Raw genomic sequence first — 16,154 nt, forward strand, 5'->3', positions numbered from 1 at the left:
TTGCAGAAAATTGAGTTTATTTGTGATATGGGTATTGTTCAAAGTTATTTGGGAAATTGAGAAAAGAGAGGGAATTTCAGCAACAGCATCCGGAATTCTAACACAAAGTATAAGAGAGGAAAGGTAAATGATGTGATGGGAGGAGGGAGAAAAAATTTGAATTTCGATAATGAGATTACCGAAATTCTTGTTGCCCAAAATTCCTACCCAGTTGCCAAGTGAAGTGCTTGAAGGAGGAGTGGCTGAAAGGAAACCAATTGTGGCAACCAAGTTGCCGAAAATGGGAGGGAAAAGAGAGAGAGAGAGAGAGAGAATTGTGGCAACCAAGTTGCTGAAAACTTAGGGAGAAATTTAATAGTAATTTTGGCAATGAAGTTGCCAAAAATGAGGGGGAAAAAAGAAGATTTAGACCAAAAATTGGAAGGAAAAAAAAAAAGAATTGTAGCAATTGATTGTGTTTTTTGGAATTGCTGAAACGGGAGGAAAAAAAAAAGAATTATGGCAATGGAGTTGCTAAAAATTGGAGGGGATAGAGAGAGAGAGAGAGAGAGAATTGTCTGGCTAAAAAAATAAAAATTGGAGGAGTCAATCACCTCATCTCTCCTTCCTGATTCTTATTCTCTAAAGTACTTGGAATATATTTTTTGTTCATTTCCAATAAAACCTAACCTACTGATATCACACATAGAATCTATGTCATATATTCTTTTTTGTCTTTTCATTTCTCTCTTCATTATAAAAGGCAGGCACCATCACTAAAGCATTGCATCTCCTACATTTTTCATATTGTTTCACTTACCTCCGATTTGTTCAATGCTATATTACTTTTCTGCTTTGCTTTAGTGTGCACTACTAAGGATTGTAAGTTTTGGGTTAATTAAATTCTTAGATTTTAAATTGTATAACTAGATACGCCAATTAACCAAATACAACACAACACAGACCAAGATGGGACACTCTAATACAAACAAATTACTTAACTATAAACACATATTTACTGCAAAGAATATTTGCAAAAATCTTAGTTTTTTTTTTTTTTTTTTTTTTTTTTGTTGTTGTTGTTTTTGTTTACAGTGTGCACATCAATCTTTTTTTTTCTTTCATAATTTTCTCTCTTGCATGGACAAGAATCTAGCACTAATAAGAATCTATGTACTTTTTTTTTTTTAGAATAAGAATCAATGTACTTGAATCTATAATTATTTGTTTCATAGGGAAAATCATGCAAAGAATACTTTTACAATACGAAATGAAAGAACATGACATACACACAAACCAAACTGCTTTGGTAAAAAAAAACTACTAACACACACAAAGAATAAGAATATGTGTACTTTTTAGAATAAGAATCCAATTTGTTTTTTTTTTTAATCCAGACAATTCTCTATCTCTCTCCTCCAATTTTCGGCAACTCCATTGCCACAGTTCTTTTTTTTTTTTCTCCAATTTTCGGCCTAAATCTTCTTTTCTCCAATTTCGGAACTTGGCTGCCATAGAATTTTTTTTCCCCTCATTTTCGGCAACTGCATTGACACAAATCAATTGCCACAATTTCTTTTCCCTCCAATCCATTGCCAAAATTACTATTAAATTCTTCCCCAAGATTTCGGCACCTTGGTTGCCACAATTCTTTTTTTTTTTCCCTCCCATTTTCAACAACTTGGTTGCCATAATTCTTATTTTCTCTCTTCTCACTCCCCTACAATTTCGGCAACTTGGTTGCCACAATTGGTTTCCTCTCAGTCACTCCTCCTTTAGGTACTTCACCTAGCAGCTAGGTAGGAATTTCAAATAGCAAGAATTTCGGTAATTTCATTACAGAAATTCAAATTTTTTTCTCCCTCCTCCCATCACATCATTTACCTTTCCTTTCTCATACTTTTTGTTAGAATTTCGCCAACAATGTTGCCGAAATTCACTCTCTTTTCTCATTTGCGCAAATAACTTTAAATAGTACCTATATGACAAATAAACTTGATTTTCTGCAATATTCAGCCAAAAGACTCCATAAATAGCTCTACCAACTCTTGTCTTCATATGTAGGCTTGATGACTTGTGCAGAGTCTTATGGCTACGTTCACTTGTACCAAAGTTTGCATGCACAAAGTTAGTTTTAATTATTTATTTATTAGTATTTTAATATAAGTTAAGCATGTTAGCTTGGAATTGTTTCACATAATAAGAGAATTTGCATCGCACAGGGCAAATTGTTTTTTTAAAAGTGTCAATTTTATACATTTAAATTCCAAAATCACTCACATCAGTCAAGCTAAAAATATGTAAATTTGTAAAGTTGCTACAATCTATTTATTTTGTATTTAGATTTTTATTTTTTCTTTACATACCGCTAGGATGTAGGAATGAAGTGAATGATGGTTGTTGTATGTGAAAAAAGAGAAACAATTTAAAAAATAATAAAAATTGATATTTTAATAAAAATGTAGTGTAAAATAGATAATCTGATGTGAGATGTTTTGAAAAGTGAGTATGTAAAAAAAAAAAAGTTCACATAATAAGAGAATTTGCATCGCGCAATGCAATTTTTTTTTTCAAAGTGTCAATTTTTTACATCTAAGTTCCAAAATCACTCACATCAGTCAAGTTAAAAATATGTAAATTTGTAAAGTTGCTACAACCTATTTATTTTGTATTTAGGCTGTGTTTGGTTGCTGGAAAACGTTTTCCGAAAAATACATATTTTCCGGAAAAGGAAAATGTATTCGGGTGTTTGGTTGTTTCGGAAATCGTTTTACGGAAAATCAATTCCGGTGTTTGATTCGTCCAAATATTTTACGGAAATCGTTTTACCGAAAATTAATTCCGGTGTTTGATTCGTCCAAATATTTTACGGAAAATACTTTACGGAAAACGTTTTCCCATGTTTGGTTCGGAAAATACTTTACGGAAAATAGTTTGGATCATTTTACGGAAAATGATCTAGAATCTAACCCAAAAAATCGTCCATCCATGAATGAAGTTTTGGAGGAATTGGAGAAGATCAATGCTATTAAGGAAAAAGTAGCTGAGCCGAAGCATAATCCTAAGCCCAATAAACGCAAAGAAGATAGGCACCAACACCACCAAAACCATGGTGTTAATCGAGCTGGAGTTAGAGCTTAAAAATAACTAGTTTGAAGCTATATTTTGCTCTTATAGATAAAATTCAAGAACCTGCATTCTCTATACATATCTATAACAATACAAAAATTATGGTCATTTGGTTCAACATCAAACATAATCATTCGAATATACCCATAATATTTATATAAAAACAGCCACATCAATCGTTCACCATTGGCATTACACCTCAATGGCATACAAAAATGATACCTATTTGTGGTATCTGAACAGTACAAATACATAATTTGGGCAATTGTATCGTCCCAATAATACAAAAGAGTACATATATAATATATTGATAGGTCAATATTAATACTATAACAAAAGTTAATTCCTAAATCTACCATCACAGTCAACATGAAATAAGCAAATCAAATTTGTGAGAAAAAATAACCATCTAACCACAGCTTCCTCAACCTAGCATTCTTGGCTAAAAATCCACGTGCCGTCTTCTCATTCTCACAAAGATGGTCGAAGGCAGTAGCGAGCATATCTTCGCTATATCCATCCGCCATCATAGCCATTACCTCATTATACAAAGTTGTATAATCTACCGGGCCCCGATTAATTTCTTTCAGAGCGACAGCTATTTCCTTCAGCTGATCAGACAGATCAGTCAGCACACTATCATCAGCATTAGAAGCTGCACGCCCTCTTTTGCGGGACTTGGAAATTCCCGACCCAGTGGTGGATGATTCATTTGCGTTCTTCCCCTTTTCAACCACACATTCCTCCACATTATCTGCAACAAACTCTGCACTATCCCCATTATCCCCATTATCTGGCTCATTTTCGATATCCACTCCGGACTTAGCAAAGCCACCTGTGGCTGTGTCCTTTCCCATCACAATCGCTAATTTATCGTAAAACTCAATTTTTTTGTTCAGATACTCGGCATGCTTCCGATGTGCCTGTAAGGGAGAAAAGAACGTATATAACAATGCAATAATAACTTCACTCATAAATTCAATATAAAAGACTATGCAATAACAATTAAAGCAAATACTCCATACTTTTTCCTACATTTTCTCAGTAATCAAACAAGTAATGCAAAAAAACTCTCAAATAAGGATGAAACAAGTAAATACATTATGTTACTATTATGCACACTTTCCCAACATTATCAATCTTTTCTTTACTTTCCCAACATTTTATTAGCAACCAAACCGAGAACCAAAGAAAATTGTAGCTCAGACACATATACACATATAGATAGATGAAAACGCATAGATATGTATAGATATAATACATAAGTAAGGTGACATGAAAGTTATGTTTGGAAAACCTTATAAAAGCAATGGAATTCTAAAAAGAATGACACTATAAATTTCATATAAAAGGCAAAAACATATATTATTATCTATATTAAGAAAATATAGTTGGAAGCCATACCATAACTTCTTCTTGGTATGTTTTAGCGTCACAAGTTATCATTTTCAGATCTTCGTCCCAACCGAATCCACTCTTCCTTCTAAGCTCTTGAATAGTTGCCCACATGGACCTTAGAGTCCGCATCCGGTTCTCCACAAATACAGGGTGGCACTCAACCCCGAAATGGGCCGTTATCTCCTTCGCTACAAGAGCAAAGGAGCCGGCCCTAAAAGTATTAGAGGGCTTATTACCCTTTCCAGCCTCCTCTGTAAGTATCTTTAGCATCATCTCATGCATAGGTGGCAGCCACCTAAATTGCTTGCTGCCGCTAACTTTTTCTTTACCCTTTGACATTACTACATATGAAAATAGTATAGTGAGAGTAGCATTTAGTAATTACGCTCAGAACATGAATAACAAATCAAACACACATACAACCACGCTTATGAATGTGCACAACAGAATGGAACATGCTAACTATGGAAATGACAATGTAATACCATCAAATAACAATGTAATGCTAAAAATACTTTTTCATTACATCACCAAAAGTCTATATTACATACATTGTCTTTACAAAAAAACAAAAAGAAAAAACACATTACAATCATAGAAATCTAAATAAAATACTACTCTTCACTCCTGATATAATCAGACCACATGGCTTGGCATATCTCATCTCTCTTAGCATTCCATGATCTACTATCTTCGACGGACTCTCGATGGGATTGTGTTTCTTGTTGGTGGTCACTAAGCTCTACTTGGTTCATTGCATCTTCCATAATATGGTCATTTGGTTCAACCCCCATAATGTGATTATGAACCACACAACACGCTAACACTACTTTCACTTAGGTTAGGAAAGACCAATATGGTTCTGCATCCAACACTCAAAAACGTTTTTTCACCACTCCAAACCCTCGCTCAATGGTAGTTCTCAATGAAGAGTGTCGGAGGTTGAACAATTCTTGCGCATTCTCTGGAGGACGATCACTAAACTCTTTCAAGTGATATCGTACACTCCGATACGGTGACAATATTCCATTTTTATTACCATACCCAGCATCACCAAGATAAAATTTACCTACATATATTAAAAAAAAAAAACCAAATCACTACTATGTTTAGGAAAACACATAATATTTATTAAACTAACAAACCAAAAGGGTGAAGTAATCGTGTAATACCATTAGGAATTGAAAATCCCCCTGTCCTAGCAAATGCATCATTTAATACACGTGAATCATGTGCACTGTCTTCCCATCCAGCCAACACATAAGTGAACTTTAAGTCAAAACTAATGGCAGCTAACACATTTTGCGTGGTTCCATCTTTGCGACCACGAAATCTTCCTTGTATTTCAGGTGGCACAGATGCACGAACATGTGTACCATCTATTGCTCCAACATAATCCTAATTTTCGACAAACATAATGGTTTAAAATTACATAAATCTTCACAATTTACAAAAACACACAAGTCGCAATATTTACCTTAAAATATGGGTAAAACCTTCTGCTATTCCTTATCTCTGGAGGTGTATCTTCGCTACGCAGTCTTATTAGAGCTCTATATAATTTCAGGACCCCCCTAAGGACAATCTTGAAGTATCTATGAACAGTCTCAGTTGATCTATAGATCCGACTACCCATTACACGAAACCTCACATTATGACCAATAATGTGCAAGAAAATGAACACTTGCTCCGTAACAGACATGTGAACAGTCGGACATATGTGCTCCCCCTCAGTGAGGGTGTGACATAAGTGGTGGAAAGCTATAGGCTTCATCCTAAGTTGATTCACACAATGTCTCTCACTTCCATGCAAAACACTATTTATGTATTCATCTCTCTCGGCGGCATGGTTAACATAAGGCGCCCTAGGTAGTTCTCTACGTCTACGTCGTAATTTCTTTAACAATGCAACCCCCACAAGGAGGACAGATGCAACTGAGGCAAGAATTGCGGCTTTGGTTTTTTTCTTCATCTAACAAAATCACAAACATTGTAGTTTAAGAGGTATGTAAACAAGTATGCTATTGATTACACCATAAATAAAATTAGCCACAAACATATAACATCCAAACCATCACATTGCATTCTATTTACACTATAACAATACCATCACATTGATAACTGCACATTGATATAGCACAATACCATCACATTACATTCTATTTATAATCACCTATATACCCAAAGCACCTTCAATGAAGGTTTAAACACACACATATTGGTCTGCAAGAACATAATAACACCAAGCATGGGTGAAGTCCCAAAATTTCTACACATAACCCAACTAACCAAATTCTAATAAAAATCACAGCAAAAACCAATCATGCATAACCAGTCAAGCCCCAAAATTCTAAAAAAAAAAATTCAGACCACAAACCAATTGGGAATAACCTGCAATCAGAAAAGCCCCAAAATTGATATATGCATCACCCATAAATACACAGTTTCATAAACAATGGATAATTAAAAAAATTGATAAATAACCTGCAATCAGAAAAGCCCCAAAATTTCATATACATAATCCACAAATACACAGTTTAATCGACAATGGATAATTGAAAAAATTAATAAATAACCTGCAATCAGAAAAGTCCCAAAATTTTGATATACATTACCCACAAATACACAGTTATAAACAATGTATAATACAAAAATTAATAAATAAAAACATGTAAATAATTATATAAATATTTATATAAATAAACAACTAAATAAATATATACATATATATATATATATATATATATATTTCAGAGATCGGATCGGGAGGATGGGCTGGACCGGTGAGGTGAGTGGATCGGAGGTGAGTGAGTGTGTGGATCGGACGTGTGGGTCGGAGGTGAGGTGAGTGTGTGGCGGATTGGTGTGAGTTTGAGCTATCACTCACCGTGGGTCTGCGGCGTTTGGCGCGGTGGTCGTCTGGCAGAGCTCGGCGTGACCGGTGTGAGGTAGATCGGTGTCGGTTCGTGGATCGTTGGCTCTCGCTCTTCCTGTGTTTAGTTGGCCGGATCGGAGCTCTGGGTGGCCGGATCGATCGGGGTTTGGTTGCTGGAAATCGTTCTTTCTCTCGCTCGTTGGCCTGATCGGAGCTCTGGGTGGCTGGATCGATCGCGGTTTGGTTGCTGGAAATCGTTCGTTCTCTCGCTCGTTGGCCGGATCGGAGCTCTGGGTGGTTGGATCGATCGGGGTTTGGTTGCCGGAAATCGTTCTTCCTCTCGCTCGTCGTTCTTTCTCTCGCTCGTTCTTTCTTCGATTGTTTTTTTTTTTGTTCTTTCTTTCTCGCTCTCGTGTTGTGTTTTCTGTTTTTTCTCTCCCTCTCTCTGCGTTTTGCAAGACACGGAAATGAATTGAAGTGAAAATGAAGGCAGAAATTCATTTCCGTGGTCAAGGCTGAAAATTTCGGTCAACGGGAAATCAATTTTCGGAAAATAATGTTTTCCGTGACAGCCAAACGCAGAATTTTTCGGAAATTGATTTCCGAAATTGGTTTGAAGTCGATTCAAACGCACCCTAGATTTTTATTTTTTCTTTACATACTGCTAGGATGTAGGAATGAAGTCAATGATGGTTGTTGTATGTTAAAAAAGAGAAACAATTAAAAAAAATCAATAAAAATTGATATTTTAACAAAAATATAATGTAAAATAGATAATCTGATGTGAGATATTTTGAAAAGTAAGTATGTAAAAAAAAAAAAAAAATCTTACATTAAAATAGACATAAATTTTTGCACGAACTAATGTAAATGCTCCAATCTTATCTAAATAATCTGACTCGATATAACATGAATCTATTTACACTTAACATTAACTCATAAACAATTGTATTAGTATTCATGTTAATAATTGTGTTAAACATTACCACCTTACTAAATCTAATATTGTATCATTCTAAAAATAAAAAAATAAAAAAATCATTTTCAATTATATTTTGTTTTGTTGTGGGTTTTTTTTTTATATATTTATTATTATTATTATTGTTTTTAAATCATAGATTAGCCATGTACCTTCAGTCTTTTTCTTCCTCTATACAGACATAATACAGTACACACCGCTAAGATTTCTGAAGCAATCTGCCACATAAAAGGACTCCTCTCTTTTCTCACGATACACGGCTCGTCCCACTCATCTCGACCCACTACTACTCACGCCGCCGCCGCCAATCTCCAGTAAGCATCTCATGAATTTATTTATGTGATGTTAAAAAGGCATTGTAGTTTCTACCAGTTCATGACCCTTTTGTTAATCTTTAATTGAGTACCCTTTTTTTACACTAGTTCTTGACTCTCTAGTAAAGTTTAAATTGGGTTTTGATTCTGTTTCCTTGACCTTTTCTTTTCCAAGGCTATCTCCCTTAGTAAATGTTTTCTATTTCTGAAAAATGTAATGTAATTTTTGGTCAAAGGAAAGATCTTTTGGCTGTGTTAATATAATATTATTGCTACTATATATAGTTGCTATTAGAGCTTTCTCTGCAATGTGCAAAACAACATTATAGAAGTATAGAAGCTTATAGAAACCCAATTTCATGTCATCCATGTCTAATTCATTCACTTGCACATTGCCATTTCCAGTGTTATTTAGGATCTTGTGCTAGAGGAGTGAGATTAGTATAGATGGTTGCATTTGTAGTTGTCCTCCTACGCTAATTACACTAATAGTTGAATGTAAAAAGAGTATTGACATAAAGTCAAAAGCTTTGTAGCTCAATTGACACTTCCTAGAGTTTTCAACGGGTTTAAATCTCCACTACCCATCATAACCATTGAATTTTTCATGGCCAAGCAGTAAATATACTTGGCCAAAGGACCTCCTCCATTCATAAGAAAAGTTAGGAATCTTTAGTTTGAAAGAGAAAAGACTTCTACAAATTGAATAATTTATGGTTGCCTTTAGAACCCATTTCTTCTTGGTATGAAATAATAAGAACCATTTGGAAGTTGGCCTCGCTAGCAGATTTTTTAAATATGATCTATTCTACTAAGATAAGAAGGGAAGAAGAACACCAGATCGCCTGGATTCCAACAAAAAGTAAAATATTCAGGTCAAGTCCTTGTATATTGGCAAACTCACTTCTTTCCTTGGAAAGTATTTGGAGGATTAAAGCCCCTACCGAAGTAACTTTCTTTACAAGGACTGACAACTGCTTGAGGAAATTTTTTTTTATGATGTGTAACTTAATACATTGGAATAGTGTTGTAGTGGATTGCTCCTGCATGTGCAAGAGGAATGGGGAATCAGTTGAGCATACTTTTCCACACTGATATTGCCACAGATTGTTGGCCTCTTGTGCTTTGTTTCTTTGGGGTGCAGTGGGGGTTATGCCTCAAAAGGTGATTGATTTACTGGCATGTTGGAAGGGTCATTTTGACAGGCATTGAAATTGAAATATTTGGAATGCTATTCCTTAGGCCTGTTGTGGACTATTTGGAGAGAACATAATAGGCAAACGTTTGAAAGAGTTAAACAAACTATGACAGAACTGAAGACGATTTTCTTACATTCGTTGTATGACTGGATGACTGCTTTAACCAGCCATTCTTTCTCAAATCTGTTATTTTTTTGTTATAGTTGTAATTTTAGATGATTGCTGTATTACAATCCACTTTCATTTAATAAAAGATAAAAATCTTATAAAAAATAGTAAAAAAAATTTCTAATGGTTCTTCTTATGGTTTCATACCAAGAAGAGATGACGTCTTACTAATGCTGATTAACTCAAAGTGATTTTTGAGTTCTTTGGTTTGTTGTGTAGTACTGTTCTCAAGGAAATCCAAGAAGGCCTTTTAAAAAAATAATTAATTAATCTACTTTAAGCCCTTATTTCTCTCTTTCTTGGTGCCTTTATAGTTTTTTCTTCATTTTCTTCTCTACAAATTTACAAGTAGTACTAGAAATAGTATGCTTGTAATGATTACATATTTTGCATACACACTCCAAACCAAAACACAAACACAATGATGCTTAAAAAAAAGTGGACAGGATCTTGTTGGTGCAAAGAGCATTGTTAATCTCATGCCTATATCTTTGACTTCCTATAGGATCTCTTGCTTTTGGGTCATATCTTCAATTTTCCCTTTTCTTTTGAAGATTTTTTCTATCCACATCAGTTATCAAACTTAAGTTTTAAGATTTTTTGAGTATTAATGATTCTAGAAGTAAAAAATTATTAACTTTTGTGTAGTTCGAAATGGTTTTGTTTGGGCTTTTTGTTAGAGTGGACACAGTTTTGGGAGGAATATTTTGTTAAACACTTATATGTCAAAACCATGTACAGTGAAATAGTAATATACATGTATGATTACAAATTTGGCATAGACATGTTGACACATAAATTCTACCTCAGTTAGTTCGTTATGAAACATGTATTTTCTGATACTTATTAAATTGGTTTTTTTGCGTGTAGTTAGGAATGGGTAACAAGAAGAAGGCTGCAGCAACTTTCATCCGTCTTGTCTCAACTGCTGGGACTGGTTTCTTCTATGTCAAGAGGAAGCCTACTAAGATGACTGAGAAGCTAGAGTTTCGGAAATATGACCCTCGGGTGAATCGTCATGTCTTGTTTAAGGAAGCGAAAATGAAGTGAGAGGTTTCTCATGTGGTAGGTCTATGTATTCCATATACTCTACTAGATCAATGTTCTGTTTTTGTTTTTGTTTTGGTAGACAATTTATGAATTAACGTGACCCAAATCATTATAACAATTATTTCTGATGCTAATCTGCAATAAATACTCCCTCATCTCCCCCTTCTCTCTCTTATTATCATTATATAATCTTTTGATTGCCATTTGATGGTCATTTCAAAGACAATCCTTGGATTAAATAGGATGATCTTCATGGGTTAATTGCTACCTAACTGAATATATTGTGGTTTATACTGGTGATCTGCTTCTGTGTTCACAAGGGTGTACTATGTTGCTTTGTGATCATATTGGGCTTTTGTTTTACAATTGCTGTCTTTAGATAGTTGTTTTTTTGTTACGGGTATGCATTCAACCATTAGCTTGAGCCAGACCGAACTGATTCAACCCCTTGGCTGGGTTTTTATGGCTTGACGGGTTGGATTGGGTCCTAAAATTTGTTTCAAGCTCAGGTCTGGGTTGGCAAAATTTTGCATTGTTTTTGGGCTCTATGGTTGCTATCTAGGATTTTGTATATTTCAGTCTCATCACTACCATTTTATTTGACATGTTCCTGGGTTTCATGGTTGGACTTTTAGGCTTGTATGTTAATTTTTTAGTAATTGGATTTACATTAGTTTTGGGCTACAATTGCCTTAATTGGAGTTTCATACATTCCATTAACTTCTGAGAAGGGGAGCTTTTGGGCTTGTCCTCACAAGGGGTAAGGGATTAAGGGTTGAAAAAAGTCTTTATTTTTTGGCGAACTCTAACTTAAGGTTGTTTGGGAACCTCTAAGGCCTTCAATTGATCAAAAAAAAAAATGCTTTTGTTGTATCTATATCCAAGTAAAATAAGAGGAATTAGTGAGTTTGTTGTTTGACTTTTGTTTGGAACTGAAAGCCAATAGAGTTCAATTCGATTTTGTAGAATTGACACATGAATTCCACGAACTAAAGTTTTTTTTACAAAAATCAATTTTGCTATATTCATTTAAAAATCAGAATTTCTTGCCACACTTTACAAATAAAAGCATGGAAAAATAAAAAGCAAGCAGCACCGTAGATTTATTTATTTATTTATTGGCTGGAAAGGCAACACTACCATAGATGGAAACATGAACATGATAATTTACTAAAAGAAAGCAGAATAGCTTTCATTTACACTCACAAGGTTGGTCCTTGATCAAATTATTTAGTAAGGAACCCAAAGAAGATTATTAGCAGAGAAGAAGTGGCATATCGGATATGTTCCTGGCTTGATGCTGAGAAGGCGAAATGAAATGTGGTTGGGATCACAGGCCGATGTGTCCATGTGGCAAACAGAAATAGCTTTTTTCTCCATACTCACCACCTAGTGAAATTTGGAAGACCTTGTTCTCACTTTCTTGGCTATGGCAATAATAAACCACATAAGGGTAAGGCATAACATGACATGCTACCATCTTTGGAGCTGACATCTCTTGAGGCACTTCTAGGAAGGTCTAGTTTTGTTGAAGAGTAGTTGATTTTATGAGGTGGGTTGTGGTTAGAATTTGAAAGGGGTGTTTGATCCAAAAGTGGCATGTACAAAATCAAGCATTAATTCTAAGTAGGCAGCACAAAACTTAGTCTCTCCCTTGATGGGCTTAAACTCACAGTGTTTGAGTGTGTTTTCTATTGTTTTTGCTTGGGGAGAACCTTCAGAGATTGAAAAGAGTTGAAGGATTTTTGGGAATTCTTGCATTGAGAAGGGAATGGAATCAGCCTCTTCTCTAGGCAAGAGGTGAGGCAAAGATGAAGGGTCATTAGTTGTGAATTCGATGCTCATTGTTTTCCCAACATAAAGATCATTTATGGTGAAGAATCCTAGCTTTGAGGTCTCCATGTGATCCATGTGAGACATTAATGGTCGAGTATGCATTTGATTTTCATTCATTGTCACTTGGTCAACTGCAGAATGTTTCATTAGTTGGATGTTTCCCTGAAGATCTTTCATCTTCAGCTGTTTGTTTTCTTCACTCAGCTCCCTGACTCCATTGCTGTGGTCACACTGCATGTAACATCTATCAAATTATTAATCATAGTAAGCATGCAAGGAATAGAGTGTACATAAACAGAATCATGCTGTATGTTTAGGAAATAAGGATTTATCATCAAGAGCAAAGATAAGATGAGAGGATTAAAGAATCAAATCTCATAGCCATCTTAATTATTCTATTCCTAAGGTCCTAAATTCTTCCAGACTTGTTTATGTTTGTTGAGGGAAGTGAGGGTATGTTTTGCTGATAGGGAAGTTAGATTTTAAAAGAAGGTTTTTGTGATAATTTGTAATTTATCAAATACTCTGAATGAGCAGCAGACATACTTATTTTTAAGTCCAATAAACCAATAAAAATAAACTCTCTCAAATGAGCAGTAAGTAATATATATTTTGCATTGAATGAGATTATTTTGTTTATTTTGCTTATTGTGTAAAAGTATTGTACTTTGAAGAATGTTTGAATGTGATACTTCAAAATAACTATTAACAATCCTACAAACAGAACAAATTTCACCACTTGAGAGATGACAAATTGTGATGGGTACAGTTACATTTTCATTGAAACCACAACTAACATCAATTATATTGCTCACTGATCACAATCTACCACCACAGTAGTTGTGAAATAAATTGTGTCATTAGTCTTATTGAAAAGTTAATACATTTTCTTTGGATGAAAATTAGCTTGGCACACCAATCATAAGGGATTTGAACCCTAAGGGCTCTTTTGGATTGAAGGGGAGAGAGGGGGAGTGGAAGGGAGTAGAGTAGAGTTGGCAAAAAATTAGTCGAATTTTTTGCCAATTCTACTCTACTCTACTTCACTCCCCCTCAATCCATATAGACCATAAATGTTTACATTAGAAATATCAAGAAGTGCTAGTTGAGCGCAAACACTTGGCCACGTGAAAGGGTTGTTAGTTTGATACCATCATAATTTATGTCCCTAGCATTAGCATCATGGAAATATATGTTGTCAAAATTTATCATAATCTCTTATCTTTGAGTTTCTTTTGTTTGTTGATCTGCCACCTGTAGTCTGTAGATAATTATTTTTTCCATTATTGAATTGTTTTGTTTTATATTAGTAAGTTACACGCATGCAGTGCATCACAGCTGTGAAGGGAAGAAGTGAAATCTGGATTTGAACCAAGTTTATTTGCTTGTCTTGAATTGTTCATCAGAAATGCATGGTCTTTCCAGTAAAGGAAACCAGCTTTGTCCAACATTTGTATGGGTATTACTAATTTTATTGTTCACAATATTGTTAGATAGATTCTTTTGTGTAATCAAGAGGGAAAGATCCTCATATCCTCATTCCCTCCTCTGTAATTTCAGTGTTTGGTTATAAAATGCAATAACCAATTATATTAAGCAACTGAACCTCTTCTTCTTCTTTTGAGATCATTAGAAATACTTGCAAGTCTTGCATGCTAAATATGTTTCCCTCTCAGTTCGAACCATGCCCTCTCTTACTCTCCCAAACTTGAGGTTGGGGAAGGTATCAACTCACCCAAATGATGTGGTGGTGCAAATTAATGTTTTTAAAGCCCCATTTCATTTTCAAGAGAAGTAAACAAAAGTTAATTTAACTTGGATATCTAATTGAGGAGAAGTGAAATAGATAAGAGAAAAAAAATATATGGCAAACATTATTTCGAGACCAAAATTTCAAGTATCTACATGATGATATCCAACTAATGAACTAATTAGTAAAAGCAAATTCGATCTTTGTGCAGCTCACTTTTCCTGCACACTTGTCTAATTTCTTTGTATGGAAGAAACAGTGGAACCAAAGCTCATTTTTCTTCTCGTGATGTAAAAGTATACACGTCCTCCTATCCTAATCAAGGTCGTGGCCGGAAATTCCAGATCATGGCACTTTTCAGTTTTGAGCCTAGCTCATCACCTTCCAAAATGAACTTGAAAAACATGGAGCTTCGCTTTAAAAAAAATACCATGCATGAATCGTCCAATTACCTGAAAGTAGAATCATTTTGGGAACAGAATTATTATGATTGGCTACGTGTCAAACTGAATTGAGAATCGAAATTTTTGTTTGGATAAATTACATCATTTCAGATAATCTGTCAATTTATAAGCTATTTCATTTTTCTTATGAATTATACTATCTTCATTTTGAAGTAAATGAAAAAGATCCTAATTAATGAAACACAATGAAATTAGCATGAGGTTAGTCACACTCACGCACCCCTTTTCATTGTAGTGCTGCACTGAGAAAATTATTTGCAGTGGCCAAATATCCAACTCTTACTATAACTTCTTTCTCTCACTCTCTTAATTCCATTTGACAAAACTCCTCTTTGACTTTTTTTTTTTTTTTTTTTTTGGGTGTTAATTGGAGTTCTAAAACTCTTGACGTTGTCTTCTGTCTCCACACATGCCAAGTAATTTAAGGGAGGAGTTCCTCGGAGGTGGCCTCAAAATGTTGGGTAAGAGTTTTGAACTAAGGATCTCATGAATTAATTTATGAGATCTTGGGAATCAATCACTACAGCAACCCTTTAGGTTCTTTAATCTACTTGTTGATTTTAGTGAGATGAAGTGTTTCAATTGCTAGGTAGTATTTGAATTTAAGGATTTAAAACTAAGAGATTTAAAGAATAATTGTTACTAGAATAAAGTATGAGAGTGGAGGTCCCCCCCCCCCCCCCATTTGCTGAATTTTAAGGATGCATTTAAGATATTATTTCAAAATCATAGTATCATAACTCAAGTGGTTTTGCCAGAGCAAAGAACCCAAAGCTTAAAAAATTGACTTATGTTATTAAATTCATATCAAGCAATTTATACTAATAGTTGTTCAATTCACATAATTTTAAATCTCAAATACAACCTTCTCCCAAAAAAAAACTCAGATACAGATGCAACTTACATAAGTTTTAAACAATGCACGATGAATTTGAGCTAGAGAATTTCATTCCAACAAAATCACTTGTGTTATGAATTTGAAATAATATCTTATACTTAATCAGTATAATTTT

The 16,154-nt window shown here is 34.6% G+C and overlaps 1 protein-coding gene and 1 pseudogene across 4 annotated transcripts; one reads left to right on the plus strand and one right to left on the minus strand.

Annotated features, from left to right (window-relative positions):
- Positions 1–8,514: 8,514 nt before the first annotated feature.
- Positions 8,515–14,396, plus strand: LOC115967497 (50S ribosomal protein L33-like). 4 transcript variants are annotated; one of them, XM_031086604.1, is made up of 3 exons: positions 8,515–8,674; positions 10,916–11,106; positions 14,238–14,396. In XM_031086604.1, the coding sequence occupies exon 2, from the start codon at positions 10,918–10,920 to the stop codon at positions 11,089–11,091; it is 174 nt and encodes a 57-aa protein (XP_030942464.1). In that variant the 5' UTR covers positions 8,515–8,674; positions 10,916–10,917; the 3' UTR covers positions 11,092–11,106; positions 14,238–14,396. The 4 variants fall into 4 exon arrangements, with proteins under 4 accessions (XP_030942464.1, XP_030942463.1, XP_030942462.1 ...); XM_031086603.1 differs by having other exon boundaries at positions 8,518–8,674; positions 10,912–11,106; positions 14,242–14,396; XM_031086602.1 differs by having other exon boundaries at positions 8,518–8,674; positions 10,912–11,106; positions 14,256–14,396.
- LOC115967496 lies at positions 11,156–14,228 on the minus strand (annotated as a pseudogene).
- Positions 14,397–16,154: the final 1,758 nt, after the last annotated feature.

This window comes from Quercus lobata, chromosome 11 (genome assembly GCF_001633185.2).
Source record: "Quercus lobata isolate SW786 chromosome 11, ValleyOak3.0 Primary Assembly, whole genome shotgun sequence".
Lineage (NCBI taxonomy): Eukaryota > Viridiplantae > Streptophyta > Magnoliopsida > Fagales > Fagaceae > Quercus > Quercus lobata.

Coding starts and splice junctions, on each gene's coding strand:
- LOC115967497 (XM_031086604.1), top strand. CDS start 10,918: ATGGGTAACAAGAAGAAGGCTGCAGCAACTTTCATCCGTCTTGTCTCA.